Raw genomic sequence first — 23639 nt, 5'->3', positions numbered from 1 at the left:
CGCAAAAAAAAAAAAAAAAAAAAAGAAAGAAAGAAAGAAAAAAAAGAATGAACTCCAAATTTCTTGTCCCTGCTTGCACGTGCCCTCATTACTCTTTGGACCTCATCTCCTTCCGCTGCTCCCTCCCTCACCACCCTCCAGCCACACTGCTGGTCCTCTACGTACAGCTGGGGTGGACTTTACACTTACTGTTCCTTCTGCCTCTCCTACGAGTCACTGGTTAGAGCTTCACAGAGCCTATTTTGTCCTGTACATCACTCAGGGCTTGACTCAAAATTCACCTTCTGGAGAGGATTTTCTTGACCCACTGTCTCAATATCACTCTCCTGAAGGTTGTAGAACTCAATGTTACACTAATAACATTTAATAACATGTTATTAGGTTACACTAATTATATTTTAATAAGCTCATACTATAGTACCCAGCATTATATTAAATGCTTTACATGCATGATCTTATTTAATCTTCAGAACCACCTAATGAGACATTCTTATCATCCCCATTTTATAGGAGAGGAAACTGAGGCTAAGAGAGGTCAAACCCAACATCATATAGTTTGCACTAAGGTCTGATTCCAGAACTGTGCTCTTAACCATTAAATTCAGTTGCTTCTCTCTTTAAATGCTGTTCTTTATTATGGACAATATGGCTTCTAGGAGTTTACTTTCCAGGATTAATTAGTTTCAATTGCACTTGTGTCTGACGAGGTAAAGTAACTCTGGTGTATCAGTGTGTACTAGGGAAGGGTTTATTTTCCAAACTCTGGTTTTAAACATTCAGATAATACAAAATGCAGGCTTCATAGGGACAAATTCAAACATGGGTTCAGACCACCTCTGTGGTTCTTGCTTATAGACTTATTAAAGAAGATGAAGGTATTTGGCTCTGAACTTCGTTGTTTGGGGCACTCAAGTTGTCCAAAGCTATTAATGCTTTTAAGCTTAGGTTTTTTCTTTTTATAAAATCTTATTTCTACAAGGTGATTATAAACAAAATCCTTAAAGTAAAATCCTTAGAAAAAGGTCAATGTGCTGATGAGAACAAACATTATCAAAAACTTTTACGTGTCCCAGGCACTTTCCTGCTTTCACTGTCTCTTACGTAGGTATTATTTCCCCTCTTTTACGATGGAGGAAACTGAGGCACTCAGAAGATAAATAACTATCCCCATTACAGCACAGGAAATCTGCAATTTCCTGTTCCTTCCTTCTTTACCAGACAGCACATGCCCCAAAGTGGTTTTGCCTTCCCAAGATGCCACACAATTGACTACCTGAGAGCCATTCTCTGACACTTGTTCTTAGGGCTCTGAAATGTTCTGTGACATAATGATAAACACAAAAATTTACTTCTCGGGGACCTATATGCCTTTGTGGAAGTGTGGCCAAAACCCAAAAGACTACAAAGGAATTTAAAGTTCTGGGCCAGTCCTCTTCAACTCAGGTAACCATCAGATACCAGATCGTGCTAAATTCTCAGTGACACTGTTTAGTACGAGAACAACGCTATTCCTTGAGCACAAGGACTCTCTACTTGCAACCTTTGCACTGGCTCTTCTGGCTGCCTGGGCTGCCTCTTCCCTCATGTCCTTCTGTCCTCAGAGAAGCCCGATGACCATCCTACCTCCCCACCAGCCTCTCTCTAATCCTGTACCCAGCTTTGTTTTTCTTCACGGCACTCATTACATTCCATACTTATCAGCTGATTGTATCTCTTCCATTAGAGGGAAGCTTCCTGAGGGCTGAGACTGTTCACTGCAGTATCTCCAGTGCTTGGCATAGAGTAGGTGCTCATTAAATAATTACTGAATGGGGGCTTCCCTGGTGGCACAGTGGTTGAGAATCTTCCTGCCAATGCAGGGGACACGGGTTCGAGCCCTGGTCTGGGAAGATCCCACATGCCGCGGAGCAACTGGGCCCGTTAGCCACAGCTGCTGAGCCTGCGTGTCTGGAGCCTGTGCTCCCCAACAAGAGAGGCCGCGACAGTGAGAGGCCCGCGCACCGCAATGAAGAGTGGCCCCCGCTCGCCGCAACTAGAGAAAGCCCTCGCACAGAAACGAAGACCCAACACAGCCAAAAATAAATAAATAAACTAATTAAATTAAATTAAATTTAAAAATTTAAAAAAATAAGGTGATTAAGAATGTAGGTTCTGGAGTCAGTTACTGAGATCCTTAGCTGTGAGCTCTGGGGAAATTTATTTCATTAAAAAAATAATAATTATTATTACTGAATGAATGAATGGATGTTGTAAACACAGCAGGCCTGAATGAATGGGTGGGTGATGTTCAGTCTTTATGGGGCTATACTATTCACATCCCCCTTCTGTCTGAGCTACAAAGGGAGAGATATGACTACTCCTTCCAGAGGAGTAAACAGGAAAAGAGATCCCAAAAGAATAGAAATCAAAAACCCTCCTGCCTCTGATGAGCAAGGCTTTCATGGCCAAAACCATAAAAAACGTGGACATTTAAGAACACGAATTAATCTTGCAAAATGTAATGGATCTTTAAGGTAGTTAATTCCAGCAAAAAGAATAACCCAATAAACAAGTTTTCCTTAAACAGGCAGACTATGCAGGCAGTGTGCGGCTTACATAAGTAGCAATCTCATTGTCTGCATCACCCTTTTGAGAAAGGCAGCAAGACACGTTCTGCTCAAGCTGTCCCCAAAACAGAGCGATTCATGCTTACAGACCCCACCTGGGGCTGCCTCTGGCACATGCAGGCTGTTGGGCAATGACCCAGAAGTAGCCGTGTGAGTGAAGAGATAGCTTTAGCAGCAGAAGCTACAAAAGACCTCTGCTCACACACTTCAGATAACGGCTGCCACTGCCCTGGGACTGGTCGTGACTGCCCCACCCAGAGGGTCTCTTCAGCTTCATGGCTCCCTGGGGTGTGTGCTGGCGTACGGAGGGCCATTCTAGATCATAGATCTAGGCCACATCCATGAAGGGATGACTCACCTTCTGCTCTGCTGTAAGGATGAGTTTTAATATAATTTTAAATAACTGGACACTTTTCTGTGCATTCACCTAGAAAATAAAAAGCCTTTAAAGTCAGGACTTTACAGAAACTGGAGAAAGCACACTAGGTCTGGGGAACTGTTGTCAATCACTCACAATCCAGCACATACCACCACAGCTCTTGGGAGCTCTTCTCCCCAAACACTGGCTGCTGAGTGAGGTGGTCCGGCCTCCCTTCTCCTTTCTGGAGCCTCAGCCAGAACACAGACCCTTTTCATTTTAAGGATTTTATTTCTAATCATCATGTGGATACAGGGTTTAAAAAACCGAATCTGCCAGAGTTACAAAGGTTCCAAAGTCTTGAAAAGCTAGGACACAATGGCCCTAGTATCATTTCTGACTTCTTCCTGAGATGGCAACTGGCAGCCCAGTTAGATTTCTGTTGCCTGTTTTTATTTCAGAAAGTGGAGTTCACCAAACGTCTCGCTTTCTTCTGTTCCAGGCTTTCTGGAGACCAAGACAGACCCTTTTTTTCTTTCTCTTATGACAATAGATTTCACTGGAATTCCAAATGATTGTTTTCTCAAAATTCACCAAAAAAAAAAAAACCCCCCAAAAAACTTCTGTCTTTCCCAGATACTTGACAACATGCTGGACGGATGGTAGAAGCCCAGCAGACCATATGTGTTGATGGACGGACTGAAAATTACCTGGGCACACTTCATTTTTGGAGTCTTCTCAGTACAGACTGAATGACTTGTTGCTTTGTTGCTCCAAGGTTGCCCTGAGCAGCCAGCCTATGGGGTTCTCCATGTGCAGCTTGGTAGGAAACAACGTTCTTCAGCAGCCTTGATGCAACTGGCAGGGTAATGGCCATAGACTCCCTTTGTTAACAGGAGGCAGGGGTATTAGCTGTACTGTTTCTGGATGTTGGCAGAAATGTGGTCCTGCCCTGTGGTCCTTCAGAGCAAAACTTGAGGTTGAATCTCTTTTGTTGGGGTAGATAAGGCAGTGTATTGAGCTCCATGGAAAACAGACAGGAGGACTCTGACAGATGGGGAAAGGGTCACGCCCACAGCAGGGGGTCAGCCTAGAAGTGGGTACTATAGCAACCCACTGAGAATTACCCTGTGGATTAAAGGGTGGTTGGATTCACTGGGTCTTCCCCCGCTGAGTCTTTGTCAGCCAACAGACAAGAGGCTGGTTTGCAGCTGTGTGATTTGACAGTTTGGTTGGGTTCAGACAGCTCTGTGCTGTGGAGGTGACATTACCCCTGAGTCTCACTGCATGTATGTATGTAAACCAGGGGCACACCAAGGAGAAACGCAATGGGAGCCGCCCACTCTACATGCAGTCAACAAGCAGTGAACTTCTGTGTGTGTGCGTGTGTGCCTGTGTGTGAGTATAGAATTTAAAAACAATAAAAAAACTGACTAAAATTCAGTTTGCTTTTTATTATTTTCATGCTCCAACAGTTCCAAACAATGTACAGTGATAAAATACTCCTCCCTCATAGAAGCAGACTTCTCCCACGCCCCCTCCTCCCACCCTTGGTATAACACTGGGATAAACAAGCACCAGGTGGGACGATTATAAATCAGCAAGAGAGTAAAAAGAAAGCAAATGACTCCTGAGATAAGATAACAAAATTATCCCCAAAACTCTGCTTTGTGAAGTTTACAGAAGGTTGATATGTATGCTATGGGCCTTTCTCTTGTTTTGCTTTGTGTTTTGGTGTCCTATTGCTGCTTTTAAACCACCCCACCCCCAACATTTAGTGCCTTAAAACAACAATCATTTATCTGCTCACAATTCTGCAGTTTTGGCGGGGCTCAGTGAGGATGGCTCATCTCTGTTCCATGTGGTATCTGCTGGGCTTGAACCTTCCTGGAGGGCTTTTTCACTCACAAGTCTGGTACCTCAGCTGAGACAGGCTGAACAGCTAGGGGCTAGTCGGGCATCTCTCTCTTTCCATGTGGTCCCTCCACATAGCTTGGACTTCCTCACAACATGGTGGGCTCTTCTTATGTGGTGGCTGGCTTTCCCCAGACTGCAAAGCGAAGCTTTCAGGCTTGCTTAATGTCTGGTCTTGGGAGACCTCAAACATTATTTCTGCCACATTCTATAGGTCAAAGCAGTTACAGGGCCAGCCCAGCTTCAACGGGAAGAAAAGATAGACTTCACTTCATGATGGTGATATTGTTGTGACCATCTTTGGAATCATCTACCTCACATTGTTTTCTCTGTCATAACAAGGCATTGTATGCTTTCACATTGTCTTTAATGGTGATAAATTTTATCAAGTTGGAAAAAGGTAGGTCTCAATGTGACCTCTTAAAAATTAGATCCTTAAAATTATCATCATGCCTGGGTTCTGAATGGGAAGATGGTCTCTTCACGAATTGCTAAGAAGAAACAAGAGACTATGGGGCTCCTAATGTAGCAGTGACATTTGAGAGAAAATACTAGGATTAGCCAAAACCTAAAATCCAAGTTAAACGTTTGGTCTACTTTCTGAGAAAAAGTCAAATGGCCCCCGAATTTTGGTTATTACTTCTGGGTATCAGACAATCCCCCGCACTTTGATTTACACCCTTTAAAACCAGTATTGTTGGAAGCAGACTGACCACAGAATACTTGTGAGGGCCAGAATGTGAGAGTCAGATACTTTCAGATACTTAATGTATGATAAACCTGTTGAGGGTCGCTATAAATTTCACCCTAGGTTAGAGAACCGCATCTCAGTCCAAACAAGATCAATCTAAGAGTGGAGACACATCAAAATGACTCCCTTGCCTTTGCCAGACAGTGAATCCATCTATACGGGTACAGAGCTTTGGTTTGGAAAGTATTTTCAAGCCCACTGTCTTACTTTCCTCTCACTATAAATAACCCGGTGAGCAGGTAGGCAGTCGTGTGAATGCCCACAGTTTGTACTGCGTAAACAGCAGAATAGAGGTCATGGGCTCCCTAGGTCACAGGAGAGCCTGGATGCAGCCACGCTCCTAACTCTTCTTCCTCCAGGATGCTCCTCGTCTTCCATAGCAAAGGGCCTCCAGGCTCCTGACGTCTCTGCCTTCAGGTCTGGTCTGATGGCCTCTTCTGCCTCGCCGGCCTCTGGGTTGACCTGAGCTTGCAGGCGAGTTCAGTCAGCTCCCAGTGTCAGTTACCACAGCGAGGTGGGGCCTGGCTCCTGGTCTTAAAAAGGAGGTTGGGTGGGCGGCATCCCTGTATCTGGAGCCCAGACTTTCTCTCCTAAGAAGACCAAGAAGTTAAGTGGGCCTGCGTCACAGTCTTTGGCCTCCATCACCCTCCTCAATGCCCTTAATTTTCCTCTCAGAGCAGAAAACACTTTGTGTCCCTTTACGCCCCAAACGCTCGGCCCCTCACTTGGCCAAAGGGACAGCTGGGGCCGTGGCTCTTCCCCTCCCCTTCCAGTTCCAGTTCGTCCTCACACTCCAGTGGGTTCCCATTTTTGTTCGCCCCCAGCCCCTCCTCTCCTCTCTCCCAGGCGCCCCAGTACCAGCTCCCACCCCCACCCCCTCTACCCCCGCTTCCGCTCGCCCCTCTTCTATCCCCTCGGCGCCCGGGCTTTGTTGCCCGGGCTTGTTTCTAACTCGAGAGCGTCGCCCGGCTCGGCGCCAGGTCACGTGCGTTAGTGACAACCTCTAGCAGGGCGGCCCCGGGGCCCCCGCGCCGCCGATTGGTGGGCCGGGCCTGGCGCGGCCCCGGGGCGGGGCGGGGCGGGGCTGCCCGGCGGGCGGGCCCGACAGGCGGGCGCAGCGGCCGATCAGCTGTTCCGAAGCTGCACAACAACAAAAGGAACGAGACGGGCCGGCGGCGGCCAGTGGCGCGGCCACAGGAGGGCTGGACCGGCCCCGCGCCCCGAGCCCCGCGCCCGCCGTCCGGGAGCCGCAGCTACCTCAGCCGCCCCGCGCCGCCAGCGCACCGGTTCCCGCCGGTCCCCGCCAAGCCGGGCACCCGCTGCCTTCGCCGCCCGTCCGGCTGCTGGTCGGGCCCACGTAAGTGCGGGCGGGGCCGGCGTCCAGGGCCGCTCGCGCCCGGCCGCCCCGCGGCGTTGCCCGACCCGCGCGCCCTGCCCTCGGGTCGGCCCGCGAGCCGCGGTCAGTGCGCTCCCTGCCTCCGCTGCCTCCGCTCGCCACTGCGGGCCGGCCGTCCACCCGCTCGGCAGACCCTCGTTGGTCCCGGGGTGAGGGCGGAGGCGGCGCCCGGACACGGGCCGGCCAAGCCCCGGCGAGGGGCGGCGGTTGGGTGTTCGGTTTCTGCCTCCTCCCCAGAGTGTGGCCTGTTTTCTTGGCCGCGGCGGGACCTCCTCCTCTCTCTCCTCCTCCTCACTCCCCTCCACTCCTCCTCCTGCCCTCCGCCGTTGGACTGCAGCTGCCCGCTGAGGACTCGGCGTCGGAGCCCCCGGCTCCGGAGGAGCGAGCGCGGCCGCCGCCCCGGGACGCATCCCCCCCAGGCCCGCGGCGCCGCCGCTGCTCCTCCCGCAGCCCTCCCAGCGCAGGGTCGCGCTCGGCAGCGCAGCGGCTCAGTTACCCGGCGCCCGGCGCCCGCCGAGTGTCCGCCTGTCCCTTGCATGTTCCTTGACCCTGCTCGATCTTCCACATCACTGTTTGAGGTTGCACGTGTGGAAAGAGCAGTTTCCCTGCCCATCAGAATTAAAACCCTCATCGTTTTGATCACTCGCGCTGATTGGGTGCTTCTCGTGTGCCATATACTATGTGAGGACTTTACATGCGTTATCTCAAATTGATTCCCACAGTAACCCTCTGAAGTAGGCTGTATTACGCATAGGAAACCTGAGGGCCCAGAGAGATTGAGTAACTTACTCAAGACTACACAGACAGTTAAAGGGAATTGGTTTTTCTCTTTAAAAAGTTGCAGATGAATTTTACTTAGGGATTCCTTGTTTTTATTGTATTTCCTAATTACACCTGCTCATTATCTTCTATGTTAATTCCAGTTAGAGTAGATTTAGGAAGAGCTCCCCTCCCCCCTTCCATCATTCGGAAAAGAACCTTTTCTGAATACAAAGTAGTTTTGGGAAAGGGGAGTGGAAAGCGACCCATGGGATCATTGAACAGAGGTAATAATGAGGTGCCCCAAGATCTTGAAATCACTTGGTTGGTAATTGAAATATATATTTCATTGCAGATGTGAAAAGCATTAGGAAGCTTTTGCTTTTAAGTCACAGCCACTGTAATCCTGAATTGGCAGCATAATTTTCAAAGGCTCCTGCCTGGAACCAGGACCTTACTAATTTCTATGACTAAGGTCTCGTTTGTTTTTCCATCCTGTCTTTTGTTCTTTTTTGTGAATGCTCCATCGCTTGCTCATAGCTCTCTTGGGAATGGTCCCACTTTCAAAATTTAAGGTTAACAGGCTGTGAATTACCACTTACTGCTGTCTTTGTCCGCTGTCATTCAGCCTTCAGAGCCAACCTGGTGGATCCTGGGGAGAATAACCCCCTTGTAGCCAGTTGAATAGGCTAGGTAGAGTGAATAAGCAAAGACAACTTTCTTCGCTTGGTTTTAATGCAGTTTAAAATTTATTTAGAATCACTCGAATCAGAATGTTTATTTTTCTAAACTAGTGAGAGAACGATCATTTTGAGGCTGCTTTTTGATGACGATGTGTTAATTTAGCCATTTGATATTTCAAAACTGTCAAGAAGCCACAAGTGTACACATAGTTAGAAGTTAAATCATCAGAGTATTTTTTGTAGTTTTTTTTTAATTTAAAATGTTTTGGAGCCGCCTACTGGCAGCCAAAAGCAACGGAAAAGTGCTGTTCTCTGAAGTTCGTAGAGCCAGAGTTGAGGCTGGAAGGAGCCTGAGAGATCCTGTGCTGGGGTGGGGTGGGGGTGGGGGGGCAGGGGGGAGCAAGGCCCTTGGGACCAGACACACACTCTAACGCTGGCCCTAGCGCTGACCAGCTGTCGCTTTTGAGCAAGTTACTTAATTTCTGAGCCTCAGTTTCCTTATTAGTCAAATGGGACAAATAAGTACCTCAAGTCTGTCACATATAAGCATTCAGTAAATTGTAGCTCTAATTTTTTTTTTTTTTTTTTTTTTCCCGTATGCGGACCTCTCACTGCTGTGGCCGCTCCCGTTGCGGAGCACAGGCTCCGGACGCACAGGCCCAGTGGCCATGGCCCACGGGCCCAGCTGCTCCGCGGCACGCGGGACCCTCCCGGACCGGGGCACGAACCCCCGTCCCCCGCATCGGCAGGCGGACTCCCAACCACTGCGCCACCAGGGAAGCCCTCTAATTATTATATAAACATTTTGTCGATAAAGACACTCAGACCCAAGGATGCTAAGTGACTTGCTCACAGTCATACAACTGGTTTGAAGTGAACTTGTGGTTAATACTTACTAGGTGCCTGCTGTATGCCTGCTTTTAAGTGATACATACTTAATCCTCACAATGGCACTACCCTGAGAAAACTGAGGCACCGAGAAGTTACTATATATCCTGAGTACACACAGGTTCCGGGGAGCTGAGTCAAGATTCCAAACAAAGCAGGCCAGCTCCAGAGCCATGCGGCCCCTAGGTTGGTTGCTTGTCTCAAAAATGAGAAAATAAATCACACGAACAAGCTCTTCCAGACTAGTAACTCCTTTTCTGAGTTCTCAAACTAGAATCCTGTACCCCATAAGTATTAAACTCAGCCATCTTTCTCTGCCCACAGAACATTTCTACTCATGAAATATGAAAACATTGATGATAAAAAAAAAGAAAACATTGATGATAAAATGTTAGGTAATAAAGCGGGATACAAAATTGTGCGTGCATTAGCCTACAATTGTGATAAAAAGAAACTGTGTAGAAGAAAATGTACAATATGTTAACAATGATTGCAACAAAGCATGGAATAATAACTAGTTTCCTTATTTACTTTCCAAACTTTCTAAATGTGGTTTGGTTCATTTTATAATGAAAAAGACATTTTTTAAAAGGGAGGGAATGGAGGTATTTTGAGCCAAGCAGAAGAGGGACAAAGCTGCCTTCTTGAAATGCTGGGGACCAGACACTGTCTCTTTTCTCCACTGGGGTGAGACTGCCAGGCTTGCAGGTGCCCCAGAGAACAGCAGCGCCACCTAACCTAGCCTTCATTCCTCTACCTGTTTCCTAAATTGCAGAGCTGTATTTGTAAATTTGTCCTCTTAGGACACTTGCTTTCTCTGGAATTTTTCACTTTAGTTTTATCATTGTCCTAGAGTTGTGAATACGAAAAAGTCAGTGGTATGTGGTGAGGAGTGAAGTCTGAAGTTCTGCTGTGCCTTTCAGCTCCACATAGAACCAGCCCCATGGAGAGCCTCCATTCCTGGGTGGGAGCCAAGGTCAAGAGTAGCAGTGCCTCGGTAGGGACAGTCTCTGGGTCATTGAGAGGATAGGCCATCAAGACATTAGAAAGATTTTTCTAAAACAGTATTGTCCAATAAAAATATATATGCATATTTAAATTTTTAAGTAGCCACATTAAAAAGGGGCAAAGAAATAGGTGAAATTAATTTAATTTATATATTTTATTTAACCTAATATATCCCAAATTAAATAAGATTAAAAATTTAGTTTCTCGGTCACACTAGTCACATTTTAAATGTTCATTCACCTAATATCCCTGGCAGCCACCTCACTGAACAATTTTAGTGTATTGGGGTCTCTCCAACAGTTCCTGGTGCTTTGTGACAGCTATAGAAAGCAGGGCCAAAGGAACTTTGCAAAGTTAGACCAACCTCACTTCAGGAAACCGAAAGAAGATTGACTTGTGCCGTCCCATGGAAAGCTCCTCCAGAGACCCCTTTCCTGTGGCAGAGCTGCATGTGTTCCAGGCAAAACCTGGCTTCCATGTTATGGTTTTGGAGCTGCAGCCAGAGGGTGCAGTTTGCAGTTGGGAACTTGCAGCTGCCCAACCACAGTGGCCCCAGCATGTTTTCTGCCTTGTAGCTGCCACTTAAGTGGCCTGGGCCCCAGTGACTTACCTCATGTGGCATCACATTTGGGGGAGAAGGGCTCACTCAAGACGAGCAAGGTTTTCCTGTGGGGTGCTCCCTCCCCACCCAGCAGCTCTCACTGGGGCAGGGGCTGAGTCCAGCCCTGTACTCTGGAGAATTGGCATTATTCTCCCAACCGGGTCAGCAGACACAGAATTGTAGTTGGGGCCGATACATGCCTCCATAATTTAAGAGAAATGGGGAAAAGATTTTGAAAATATCTTTTTTCCCTCCTAGCATATATGCTCAAAACCTTTATTTACATATCAGCTCATCAGCTCATCGGCTCTTTACCCATGGGATAGATCATCTTTGGGGATATGTCAGGCCAATTACACAGCCCGCTTTTCTTCTAAATTCTCTTACATGGAACAGAAATCTGACTTTGTGTTCTCGTACTAGAGCTCCAGACTCCTGGCCATGTTGCTTCCCAGAAGGGTTTCAGGAAGACTGGTTATGCAAGTGATACTTCCTGTTTACCCGCTTTTCATAATGGATGGCTGAGGATGACAGATTGTGGCCACAGAAGTATTCCACTGCCGTCTGTGCACACATCTGTAGTACTGCACATGGGCAGTAGCCTGCAGTGTGCACATAAAGAACTGAACCAGGAGCCTCACCAGCTGCAGAGCCGAACTACATTTACAGCTAAAGATGACTGTCTTGAAAGTGAAATGTCAAGAGTCTGAAGTTAGGGATTCAAGACTGACACTCCCTGGATGTGCTCACCCACTCTTATGGTTCCTGTCATCCCCTCTGTGTTGATAACTCTCAAATCTGTGCCCCCAGCAGACACCACGCTCTTGGACTGCAGAGTCCTGTACTCAGCTGCCTTCCAGACATCCCCGGTGTGGGATTTGCAGATTTCCACAATTCCATGTGTCCAGAGTGCACAGCCTGTACCTCTGCAGTGTTCCTCTTCCACTGAACTATCCCACCATCCCCCGAGTTGGTCAGGCCAAAAACCTGGGGCATCCTTGACCTTTCCCTCCCCTTCACTTCTGGCTTACAAGGTCCTGCAGGATCTGGTCCCCGCTTAGCCCCCGAGCCTGCTCTCAGGACCGTCCACCTGGATCTTGAGCCACACCGAAGGCGCCACATTCTCACTTATCTGCACATTTTCACAGTGTTCTTTCTCCTCCTTCCTCCGTTCTTGAGCTTCTCAGCCATTCACGATTGAAGTCACTGATTTCAGGTGTCCTTGCCTGACCTCTGCCTGTGTGGATTTGAGGAGCACTGGTACTTCTCCTCACGTGGCACTCATCACGCTGGGTTGTTGCACTTGCCGTGGGAGGGCCTTGCCTACTGCTGCCTCCGCTGCACTGAGCGCTCGGCCTGACCCGTAATAGGTGCTCAGCAAATATTTGTCACTAATAGTTGACATTGACTGAGAATCTTGTACCAAGTGCCTTGCTAAGTAGGTTGCCTGCACTATCTCATTTGACAAGAGTAGGATCTGGGAGACTGTGTAGGAGTGGTGATTGGCAAAGTCTGGAGAGACACCAGTTGGCTTCAACCAGGGTGAGAGGGGTGGAGAGAAGTAGGTGGATTCGAGCCAAGTGTGCAGCTAGAGGCAACAGGACTTGCTGGGAGTTTGGATGAGGGGTGGAGTGCGGGGGTAAGGATCAAAGGGAGTCGAGGGTAAGGGCTAGGCTTTTGGCCTGAATAACTGCTGGATGCTGCTGCCTCTCCTTCCTGAGTAGGGGGTGAAGGGCAAGTGTGCCTGAGTATGTTTGTAGGGGAAAATTAAAAGATCTCTTTGCTATTTTGGGGGTTTGATACGCCCATCGGGTAGGCAGGCAGAAATGGATATATAAATCTGGAACTCTGGAAGAAGATCAGATGAGGCTGGAGTTCCTCATTTAGAACTCACGGGAACTCCATGAGGTAGAACCACTGCCTCCTGAAATATTGACTTCCTTACTCTTAGGGCATAAACCACAGAGCCAGCATTTGAACCCAGGCACAGTGGTCGTTTCCGGTTCTAGTTGCTGTTCACCTGAGTTTTCTACAGTTTGACTTTCTCCATGCCAGCTGCAGGAATTGTTTTGAAGGTCAAAGTACTTACAGATTTTAAATGTAATTAGGTGTGCTTAACGATCATATGCAAAAACAGAGCGGAGAAAGGGTGCCAGGGAAAGGTGAGGGCCTGGCGTGATAGTGGTCGCTCACTGGTCTCTACTGCGGGCTTCATTTGGCAGCTTCTGGCCAGTTGACCATGAACACCCAGTCTTTGCTCTACTTACAGAAAAGTAGTATTTCAGTTGACACACGTTGTTCAAATTTATCCCCTATTATGAAAGCACAGGTGTGAAAAAGAACCAACCCCTTCTTTTGCACATTTTGAGATATTTACAGGTTGTGTTTGAGTACTCGATTCATAATGTTTGTAAAAAAGAGATATTGCACATCTTGTGTTTGAAAGAAGGGAAGAGCCATAGCTGTAGGCTAAGGCATGTGCTTTTTTCTAAGGGTGGGGATATGTGTGTGTATTTTAAAACCACATACACGTATTACATAAACGTGCTGATTTGAAATAACCTTCTTTTTCTCTTTCATTTTAGGGATAATGACTCTTCTTGCTTCTCGCCTAAGTTGAATAAGCAACTTGTGCACTTTAATCCCCTGTCAGTGCCATCAGGCTGACAGAAGACAGGTTTTTGAAATCTCAGCTATAAAGACATCCAGCCAAAGTCTCAGTCTTGCCTTAACAATGTTTCAGAGACTGAATAAAATGTTTGTGGGTGAAGTCAATACTTCTTCCAACCAAGAACCAGAATTTAGTGAGAAAGAAGATGATGAATGGATTCTTGTTGACTTCATAGGTAAGGGTGTTCTTAGCCGTTAATCATCACAGCAAAAGTGGAAACTCTTGCATCTAGTTTTTGCATAAGTAAACCAGTAACTCTGAAGGTTTTTAAGCCTTAAAAGTAAATAAACAAGAATTTGTCTGAAAAATTTGCAGGAAGCATTCTGTGCCGGATGATCAGTCAGGGAAATTGTTTGATGTCAGAATTTGCAGTTTTGCAGCTCTTACACCCCGATCAAATCAGAGGCACTTTAATAGAAAATCCTCATACTAGACAAGCAGTAACCCATTTGGCGCATTATGTGTTTCCTCAGCAGAAGAGAAACAGCCTTAAAAACTGTTCCTGCAAAACCAACATAATCCATCCCTACAGTGATACACACCCCCCAACACACACACACACATACTAGGTGCTGAGAAATTATAATCATTGTGAGTGAATATGAATGGTTTTGTTTCTGACCTAAGTAAAGGGAGGAATGTGAGCATCAGCTAACAGCATCATCTCTTCTTTTTCTGTGCTCTGATGTGATATCAATGTGATACTCCTATCCCGTGGGACTTCAACGACGTGTGTGGACTACGATCTAGACACTTGCACTGGTTTCTCAGCAGCAGAAGACGAGGAAGAAGAAGACATCAGTGAAGAGTCACCTACCGAGCACCCTTCAGTCTTTTCCTGTTTACCCGCGTCTCTCGAGTGCTTAACTGATACAAGTGATTCCTGCTTCCTCCAGTTTGAGTCCTGTCCGATGGAGGAGAGCTGGTTTATCACCCCTCCCCCGTGTTTTACTGCAGGTGGATTAACCACTATCAAGGTGGAAACCAGTCCTATGGAAAACCTTCTCATCGAACACCCCAGCATGTCTGTCTATGCTGTGCATAACCCCTGCCCCAGCCTCAGTGAGGCCCACTGTGGGACTGAGGAATTTCATAACCCAAGCAGTCCCAGGTACGTTGCTCTCTCCACAGACAGTCTGTTTAGTATGCATTTTATTTATTTCTACTACAGTTCAAAGCTGAGTTTTTAGAAGATGCAAAGCAATCTTACAGAGATTCATGAAAGTCTATGCCTAGTGCACAAGGCAGTTGATGGTATGAAAAAACTTATTCCTTTTAGATTTTCAAAAAAGTGAGTTATAGCATGGCCCCAGTCACGTAATGGAGAGCTGTGTCATTTATAAAATCATGCTACTGAATGGGAGGAAAAGACTGGCCTTTCTGCTCAGTATCTTAGAATATAACTCTGGCACTTTATAGACTGGATTATTTGGGGCATCAAATCCGACAAGAATAGTATATCTTAAAATAAATCTCTTATGATCTTCCAAGTAGTCCTAACTAGGTCACGTCAAATGGCGCTGAACCTTAAAACCTGAGGAATCTCAAGCATGAAGTAAAACGGCAGATTTACCAGAACATTTTGCTCGGAGGGTTGTTATCTGCCTTATGGAGGAAAGATTTCATACCCAAACCATGTTTTGCTGTTACATGGGTGTCCCAAGTGCTCTGAAAGGCTCTGTTCGAATGGCAGATAGGTTGAGGGCCTGGAAAGGTTCAGGAAGGGTGCCTGGTCAGTGATGTGTTCCAAAACAAACTCACAGTCTGTGGCCTTCATTCAGAGACTATACTCGAGATCGCTCCCACCCACTAAAATAAAACCCATGGCCACGTTAATTAGCTCAAAGTCCAGCTAGTCCGTGATGCATGTTAGTGGAAGGTTTCCTATGGTAATAAAGTATTTGCAGGATGCTGGTACTGACTTAGTTCCCTTAGTACCTGTCAAGGGAACAGGTGAATTGTGGTTCGTGCTGTCATCCAAAAGGCCTCTTTTGGGATTGTCCAGCCTCCAACTCTACTAACTAGACCACTGTATATATCTTCTATTTCCTGTTTGCCAAATATAAACAAAAGCCCAGGCAGCTCCTTAATTTGTTAACTTTACCAGAGTTTGCTGCACTCTCAAGTCTCAATATTGTAGATGATCTTGAATGAGGATAAACATACACTTGTACCAAATTGAAAAACAATTTGCTTATATAGTTAACCCAGGCTTTATACTGGGTAAGATCTTTGATGGGAAATGTTACTTTAACTGGCACTGTATTCCACACTATAAATTTATCAAGAGGTTAATGTTTCAGGCATTCCAACAAAAGTTTAAAATATAATTTTTTGGAAGTGGTATTGATTTAATTGCTTTACAGTTGATGCAAATTAATTTCAGTTCTTAGAAATTCTTTCCACCCTGATTTTGATCTCATCTTTGAGGAATTCCACTTGAGAATTTACCGTGATTAATAGCCCCTTTAAATTAGTAACATTTGTATATTTACGTTTCAGTATTTTGTTTTAATTGTGTGTGTATACATATATGTATTCAGCAGCTTTGTGGACAACTTATTATAGAAGCAGTACATAGGCACTACAGAAAATTAGAAAATGCAAAAAAATTTTAAATGAAGTTCTCACTACCAAGAGATGAATACTGTTAAGACTCTAGGTCATATCCTTCCAGATTATTTTTTCTGAATGTGCCCATGCACAGGTACATACACCATTTTAACCTAAGTGGCATCAAGCTGTATGTACTATTTTATAATCTGCTTCCTTAGGCAATGATCTCTACCTTTTTTTCCAGTAAAATTTTACTTCGTCAACTACACAGACCATTCTCAGATTTGCCCGCTAGAGTCCAGAATATTTCATCTAGTTTGTCCAAACCAGCATCCAGTTCAGGACCTTGCACTGCATCTGGTTATGTGTTTGCAGTTTTGATGCAGTGAGAATGTTCATTTTTTTATATCTTGTTTGTTACTGTATCTTGTTATATGTTTTGATATAATGTTGATATAACACATAGGGTAGTTAAACATAAAGGATCAAATGAACACAATTTTATATGAATTCTTTTTGAACATAAGAAAGTACTGCAAATTATTATAGTTTTATAATAATTAAAATTTTTTTAACATCTTTATATTTGGATTTGAAATTCTTATAAGAAAGGCCCACTAAATCAAGATAGAGATAAGATGTCACCAAAATTAGGAGGATGGCTCTGTAGTAAATATTTGTATTTTCTGAGCAAGAAATAAATCATATATCTTTCAAAAGTTAGATTGTTTCCATCCTGTCTATCCTTGAAGAGATTACCATAAAGCACATAAAAGTAAGGTGCTTCATAATTAAAGATGGGCTTCAGAGTATGTACTTTATTGCATTTTAGCCTTTATAAATATTGTTTGTGAAGGTTTATGTGCTATCATAATCTTGAATTAAGTAATACATGTGCCTTTAATGACCCATAGTAAACCAGTTATAATAAAGAAAAGTTGACCACATACTAATAGTAAAATTAAATAGCATTTTAAACCTTACTAGTGATTTAATAGTTCACCATTTAACATTTGTAGGGCCAGGAAAAGCTGCTTATAAGACTCACTGGCACAGAGTAAGTATATTCCCTTTGAGACTGTGTGATATGTGTATCAGTCTGAGCAGGGAGGCGAAGGACTCGAGGCACCCACCTTTTAGAAACCACTGTCTTTATTTTCACTGCTCTCTATTAGTTTCTTAATGTGACCTGCTTTAATTCTACCATTTAATAAAAACAATATATTAAAAGATCATTGTGTTTTCCTCTAGTGGTTATAGGCAGAATATATAACTGCCTTTCCTGTGTAAAATAACCCTTAAAAATCTTGAAGTTCTTCATTATGTGTAAATATAGTTTAGATCTATTGATTAGCTTTTAATATAGAAAACATATAATAATTATGTGGTTTGTAGCCATATTTTAAGATTGTGTTCTCCCTAAGGGTTTTTATAACATTGCTATGCAAATGCCATTACAAAATGTGCCCAGTTGTGATATAAATTTAAAACTTAGAATTGTTTTCTGTAATAAGCAGGTAGCTTCTTACTGAGAATTTTAAATGAGTAGAATTTCCTTATGCATGTTTCTAGTAAATACAGATTTAAAGCTTGTTACCTAGAACATTTTACTTATAGACAGAAAACATCTGTGACGGTGCTATTGGCGCAGTGCATCAGTATCAACCCTGCCTCATAACCATGGTCTTTGGAATGTGACCTATGTTGGAATATTGGTTGAGTCAGTTAGTGATTGTGACCTTAACGTCTCTGAGCCTGAGTTTTTTGATCAGTAAAATCTGGGAGTTAATACAGTTTCCTTTTAAGGTTGTAGTGAGAATTAAAACACATGTTAGTTCCCCTCCTAGGAAGCTTATATAAATGTGTTTGTGTATAACTGAAATTCACTCAAAGCGTAAAGCATTTTTTAAAAAATACAGCCCACTTAATTAACCACCTGTGGGTTCTATGGCGTATTTCGATTGAAAGTTGGCTTCTCCTTTCTACCATTATCAGTCAGTGTGGTCACTGACTGATATAAGCTTGTCTGTCAGCCATGAGACACTAAGCTCTCATTCAACCATAAACAAATTAGTGTCGCAAATTGAGTTGCCAGGTAGCTTTTGCAGTCTCATTAATAACATACTCTGTTGCTTAATACATCCCCATTTTTTTCTGTTTCAGAGTGGAAGCTCAGAATGAAATGGGGCAGCACATTCATTGCTATGTTGCAGCTCTCGCTGCTCATACAGCTTTTCTGGAGCAACCCAAGAGCTTTCGCCCTTCCCAGTGGATAAAAGAACACAGTGAAAGACAGTCTCTGAACAGAAATAGCCTTCGTCGCCAAAATCTTACCAGGGATTGCCACTCTCGGCAAATCAAGCACAATGGCTGGGCTGTCCATCAGCCCTGCCCACGTCAGTACAATTACTAAGAATTTCAAGTGTGTTTGGTTGGTTTCTCTTGGCTTGTGCATATGTGTGTGCATGTGTGTGTATGGACGATGAATATGCTGTCTCTTTACAGACAACTGATGACCAATCACCCAGTTTTATCGGTATGTTTAGACACTATCTTGAAGACCAGATTTACATGCTGTGTATCACGTAATGCCTTGCTCTTAACATTTACTTTTTTGTAAATCTTTTCAGAATATTTTTGGAAACATATCAATGCAGTTACAGTGTTTAGTGTTTGGGAATGTCTTTAAATCTATTACGGTGTACACAAGTTAGCAATTTAAAGAGATTTCTTCCCAAGTACGAGAATAGGCACCTTTCAATTTCATTTTATTTGGTATTAATCAATCTTTTGAGTAAGCAGAAATTTATTCTCAGGGTCAGCCGTACACTTTATTGACCAGTACTTGATAATCTTTTCTGTATATAGTGAATACATTTTTACACACTAACACGAGCATTAACAAGTGATGTGGTTGCCGCAGATATAATGGAATTATGGCTGAACTTTCTTTTGGAAGAAAACTTGATATATTTCTGTGTGTATGGGTTTTTTATTTCCCAGATTAGCCATACAGTTCATTTTGGAATTCAGGTACATTAAGTGTTAGCGAACAGTACATTCAGTGATTCCAATGTGACTGTGTGACATGGTACAGACATTACAGGCATCGTGGGACAACAGCACTCGTCTCACATGCAGAGGGATTAAATTAGACCTGTGAAATTATATTTGAAAAAATGTGTGTCCATAACTAACCCATTGGTCTACTGTTTAAGTTGTTTGGATTCTTTCCTGCCAGCTCTGGCTATTCGCCACCTCACATCAGCTGTAAATTCAGAAGTACTTGTCCTAGCACTTGAGTGACTTCCTATTTATATGTGCCCAAGGGAAGAGAGAGGCTTTATATTTCTGATGCAGTGATAGATCCTCTGCCACGGAGACTATCCTGCCGAGTGGCAAGCAAGGGTGAAGGGGATCCCTGGTGACATCTCTTCATAGCATCTAAATGAAGGGTGACAGGTTGGCTTCCTTAAGTTTTCATATTTTTGTTTTAACTCGGGCTTCGGGCAAAATCTTTAACCACTTTGGCCTCTGTTTCCTCCACCAGTGGGGGAGCAGTGGTACGTACCGCCCTCACAGTTGTTGGGAGGACTGTTGGGAGGACTGTATACTGACTTGAAGTGGGACTGCCGAGAACTGATCCTTGCGTGAAATTCCAGGGGCCTCTCTGCCGAGACTGGTGATGGGGGTGGGGCTGCGGCAACTCCTCTGCCACAGCTGCTCCTCAGAGGCGATGCTAATGAAGCCGGGGCGGGGCTTCTTTCACACAGAGGCCAGTTCACTCAGCGCAGAGGAAATCGATTTCCTTACCTCTAGCCACTCACTTTTATTTTTTAGCAGCTGTAATGGGTTTCGCTGAGCCATCTGCACTCTTCACCAGCTCCCTCTGAAATTAAGTTCAACGTATTTACAATCCAAAGCACATTCTACATAGAGCAGTACAATCACCTTCATAATCAAATAGCTTATTTTTCCATCTCCTCTGCAACCCTAATTAAATAAGTACACCGCTATACAGTGTTGTCAAGGGCAAAAGCAGCATATAGTTATATGAAGTATTAGTATATTCTTCAGTAACCCTGTAGCAGTTGGATGCAGGGAACCATGGGAGATTTTTTTTGAGCGAAGAGCTGTGCTCTTTTCTGACTAGACTGGGGTATGTGGAGTCGGGAGAGGTTCAAATAGCTTAGTTAGATGGTGGTGGTAGGTTGTTCGTCCACTGGCTGTGCTGAAGGGCCAGGAATGTCTCTTTAGAACAAGAGTCTAGATCCCCCTTCCCTCCTTAGTCCCCTTCCATTTCAGCTACCCCTTTATTTATTTGTTTTCTAATAAGAGGCCAAGTCTGTAAACTTTTGTCAAACTGAGCTAGAAGTTATTTTGTTACTACTTGTGTTTACCAGAGTTGGGAGATAAGGTAGAGTTTTCATGGAGGTGTGTATGTTTTCTACCGTGACCGTTAAAGGGCCGTATGTTGCTAACTTGAGCATAGATGTAAGCCTCTGAATACATGGGGGTCTCTTTTTTCATATATTAAATGCAAGTTGTTAGTACCTCACGAGTTAAAGAAGTTCAGCCATGAGAATTTGTTTGGCAGCATGAACAGATTTGTATATAAAACTGCAATGGTCTTTTTTTTACTGTTATTTTTTCAGATTTCCTAATACCTTAAATACATTTACATCTCTATCAGTTAGTGACTTTTTGTTTGCCTTATTTGGGCCAAGTTTTTTTATGCTTTGTACCTGGAAAACAAATGATTTCAGTCTTTGCGATGTTTTTTCAGTGTAAGGGTTACCACACACCATCCGTGATATCATACTGTCGTTTCTGTATCAGTATCTAAGGTTTCTGTCTAAAATTGGCACATGTAAGCATTAAAGAAAGTGGTTATATGATGCAGTTGAAGTTCTTGGTCATTAGATGTTTGTTAGGGATCTACTATGTGCGAGACATTAAGACCAATAATAACAGAGAGTGATGTTGACTGTTTTCTTTGAAACATGGCTGAAATGCAGCTTATTATAAGTTTATTATTTTTGCTATTGTAAATATTAGTGGTTTACAATGTGCTTTAGTGCATATTCCTTAAACATTTAAGCAGTGAGAAATAAGACCCCTCTGAATTTAGTGCTCTGTTTCTAAACTGATAATATAGAATGTTACTTGGAAAAGTCTGGACTATGTGGTGCACACAGCAGTGTTTCATGAACGAGTTTCTTAGTTTTTATAATGCACCATGTTTCTCAAAGTTTGTGTTTTTTGTTAATAAAACATTTTATAATGTATATCCTATGTTTATTACTTTTCCTTCTTCACTTAGTTTGATTACGTACTGCACCGTAAGTTGAAGATTAACCACCCGTTATTTATCTTCTGTGGCAATTTATAATATATGTTTGGGTGGGTGGGGAATTTTTGGCAGAAGGTGCAAAGTGATTGGATTTTTTACTTACTGTTCCAGGGAGCTTTTTTAACATTCATTTCCTGTGCATGTTTTCAGTTCCCATGCAAACTGTTCCTGTTTACGTACCTTCCATGTTGTATCAGTACTTTGATTCTAGTGAGATGACAGTTTACTTAAAACTTGAGAGGGCCATTCAGCATTGCCTAATGTTTTTACTTCTCAAATCTGTGTGGTACACTGGTTTGTAATCTCTATGTCTTCCTTGAATCTGGGTGTCTTTGCTATTTCTCTTCCTCCTCAAGGAAATATATTGTCTTCTATACTCTTTAAGAAAAGAGAGCAAAGAAGGGTATCTTTCTTATTCTCATTTTCTTTGAGTTGGAAACAAACAAACAAAAAAATTGAAGGACTCCAACTAGGAGATAGACATTTAAATTTAAATAGCTTAGTGGAGAAAGTTTAAGAGTTTCCAAGTATTAGTTTTTGTTTTTAGAATTAGTTAAGAGACTGCTCCTTGTACTGGAGATACTAGCATATGTTTGTAATGTTACCTTAAAATTATCTTTTTATTTTATAAGTCCCATACATACTGGTTAAATTCTTTAAAAAGTTGGGCTACTATCATGGATACGTTCACTGCCATCGGCCCTGTTGATTATTATAAATGGCATCCTTATCTACTTAATGCTTAAAGTTTTATATAAAATGCTTTATTTAGAAAACATATAGTGGTGTCAGCCTTGCCATGTACCAATTTCACTTGAAATGTGACACCAATTAGTGGTTTGGGGTGGAGAAAGAGGTCCTGGAAAGCATACAGATAAGGATATCTTTTCCTATTTGCAACAGTATCCTTTATGTGGGAGGAGAAGTTACTATTCCAAGGAAGGCAGCTTAAGCGGATATTCTTTTGTGTGTCACTGAGAATTTTCCTTAAAACATTTTTTTAAATTGTATCATTGTTAAATGCCCAATTTTGCTCAGTATTTGCCTGAAGTTTTAGTATTTGTTTTCTAGGAGGGCTTCTAAAAACCAAACCAGTACTTGGGGAGGTTGGATGTGTGTGTTTCCAGGCTTGCTGTGTATGAGTGGTTTTGCTTGCTTTTTGGTTGTGTTTTCCTCCAGAGGTGTGGAACCTTAATCAGTAATTGTGTGTGTGTGTGTGTTTTAAGTGGCTTTGGTTTTTTGTTTTTGTTTGTTTTTTTCTCAAGTAAAATTGTGAACACATCTGCTTTTCAAGGGCAGGGCATCAGTTCTAGAGACTGAAGAGTATTTGTAGGTTGTACTATGTGCCTTCTTGATGTGTTTCTGGACACAATTTTTTTTCGACAACTTGAAAACTCAAAAGGGACATTTGATTAGGTTATATACTGTACATCAATCTATGCACAAATGGCAGCTTGTTTTCTTGAGCCACTGTCTAAATATTTTTTTCTGTTTTTATAGAAGGTTTTTATACTGATTAGTTCATAGATTGTCAGTTTTCTACACAGACTAAACAATACAGCACTTTGCCAAAAATAAGTGTAGCATTGCTTAAACATTGTGTATTAACACCAGTTCTTTGTAATTGGGTTCAGTGGTGTATTTTGCACTACCTGGAGTTATGGATTTTAATCTGTCAGTAAATAAAATGTGCTTTAACTTCACATTTGTCAGATTCTCTTACTTTTGTCTTTATGGTCATTAGTCTTAAAACTACATACAACTTACGTAAAATACTTGCTTTTTAGTTTTACTTGTCCAAAAGATATATTTAATATGCACTTTAAATACTTTTTTTAAACTAATTTTTATTGGAGTATATTTGATTTACAATGTTGTGTTAGTTCCTGCTGTACAGCACTTAAAATATTTTTTTAAACTTGCATAAATTAGCATATTAACATTTTTCATCTAAAATGAATAATCATTTACGTGAACATGAATTTGAGGATGACCCGCAGCCAGAACCTTTTCCCTCCAGCCAATCTGTATTAAAAAACAAATATAGAGGGGCTTCCCTGGTGGCGCAGTGGTTGAGAGTCCGCCTGCCGATGCA

The 23639-nt window shown here is 43.3% G+C and overlaps 1 protein-coding gene across 2 annotated transcripts; it reads left to right on the top strand.

Moving 5' to 3' along the window:
- The first annotated feature begins 6754 nt into the window (after positions 1 to 6754).
- TP53INP1 (tumor protein p53 inducible nuclear protein 1) lies at positions 6755 to 23247 on the top strand. Of its 2 annotated transcripts, XM_033438268.2 has the most exons (5): positions 6755 to 6986; positions 13550 to 13810; positions 14386 to 14746; positions 17211 to 17248; positions 18355 to 18493. In XM_033438268.2, exons 2-4 carry the CDS (start codon positions 13699 to 13701, stop codon positions 17230 to 17232), a joined length of 495 nt encoding a protein of 164 aa, XP_033294159.1. In that variant the 5' UTR covers positions 6755 to 6986; positions 13550 to 13698; the 3' UTR covers positions 17233 to 17248; positions 18355 to 18493. The 2 variants fall into 2 exon arrangements, with proteins under 2 accessions (XP_033294159.1, XP_004275419.1); XM_004275371.4 differs by lacking the exon at positions 17211 to 17248 and having other exon boundaries at positions 6756 to 6986; positions 18355 to 23247.
- Positions 23248 to 23639: the final 392 nt, after the last annotated feature.

This window comes from Orcinus orca, chromosome 17 (genome assembly GCF_937001465.1).
Source record: "Orcinus orca chromosome 17, mOrcOrc1.1, whole genome shotgun sequence".
In the NCBI taxonomy this organism is placed as follows: domain Eukaryota; kingdom Metazoa; phylum Chordata; class Mammalia; order Artiodactyla; family Delphinidae; genus Orcinus; species Orcinus orca.
Note: the sequence above shows the minus strand (reverse complement) of the source record. Positions and strands in the feature narration are given on the sequence as shown.

Excerpts from the sequence above, each read along its gene's own strand:
- TP53INP1 (XM_004275371.4), top strand. The coding sequence starts at position 13,699 with ATGTTTCAGAGACTGAATAAAATGTTTGTGGGTGAAGTCAATACTTCT. Across the intron at positions 13,811-14,385 it reads GATTCTTGTTGACTTCATAG|ACACTTGCACTGGTTTCTCA; the intron begins GTAAGGGTGTTC and ends ACTACGATCTAG. Across the intron at positions 14,747-18,354 it reads CATAACCCAAGCAGTCCCAG|AGTGGAAGCTCAGAATGAAA; the intron begins GTACGTTGCTCT and ends TTTCTGTTTCAG.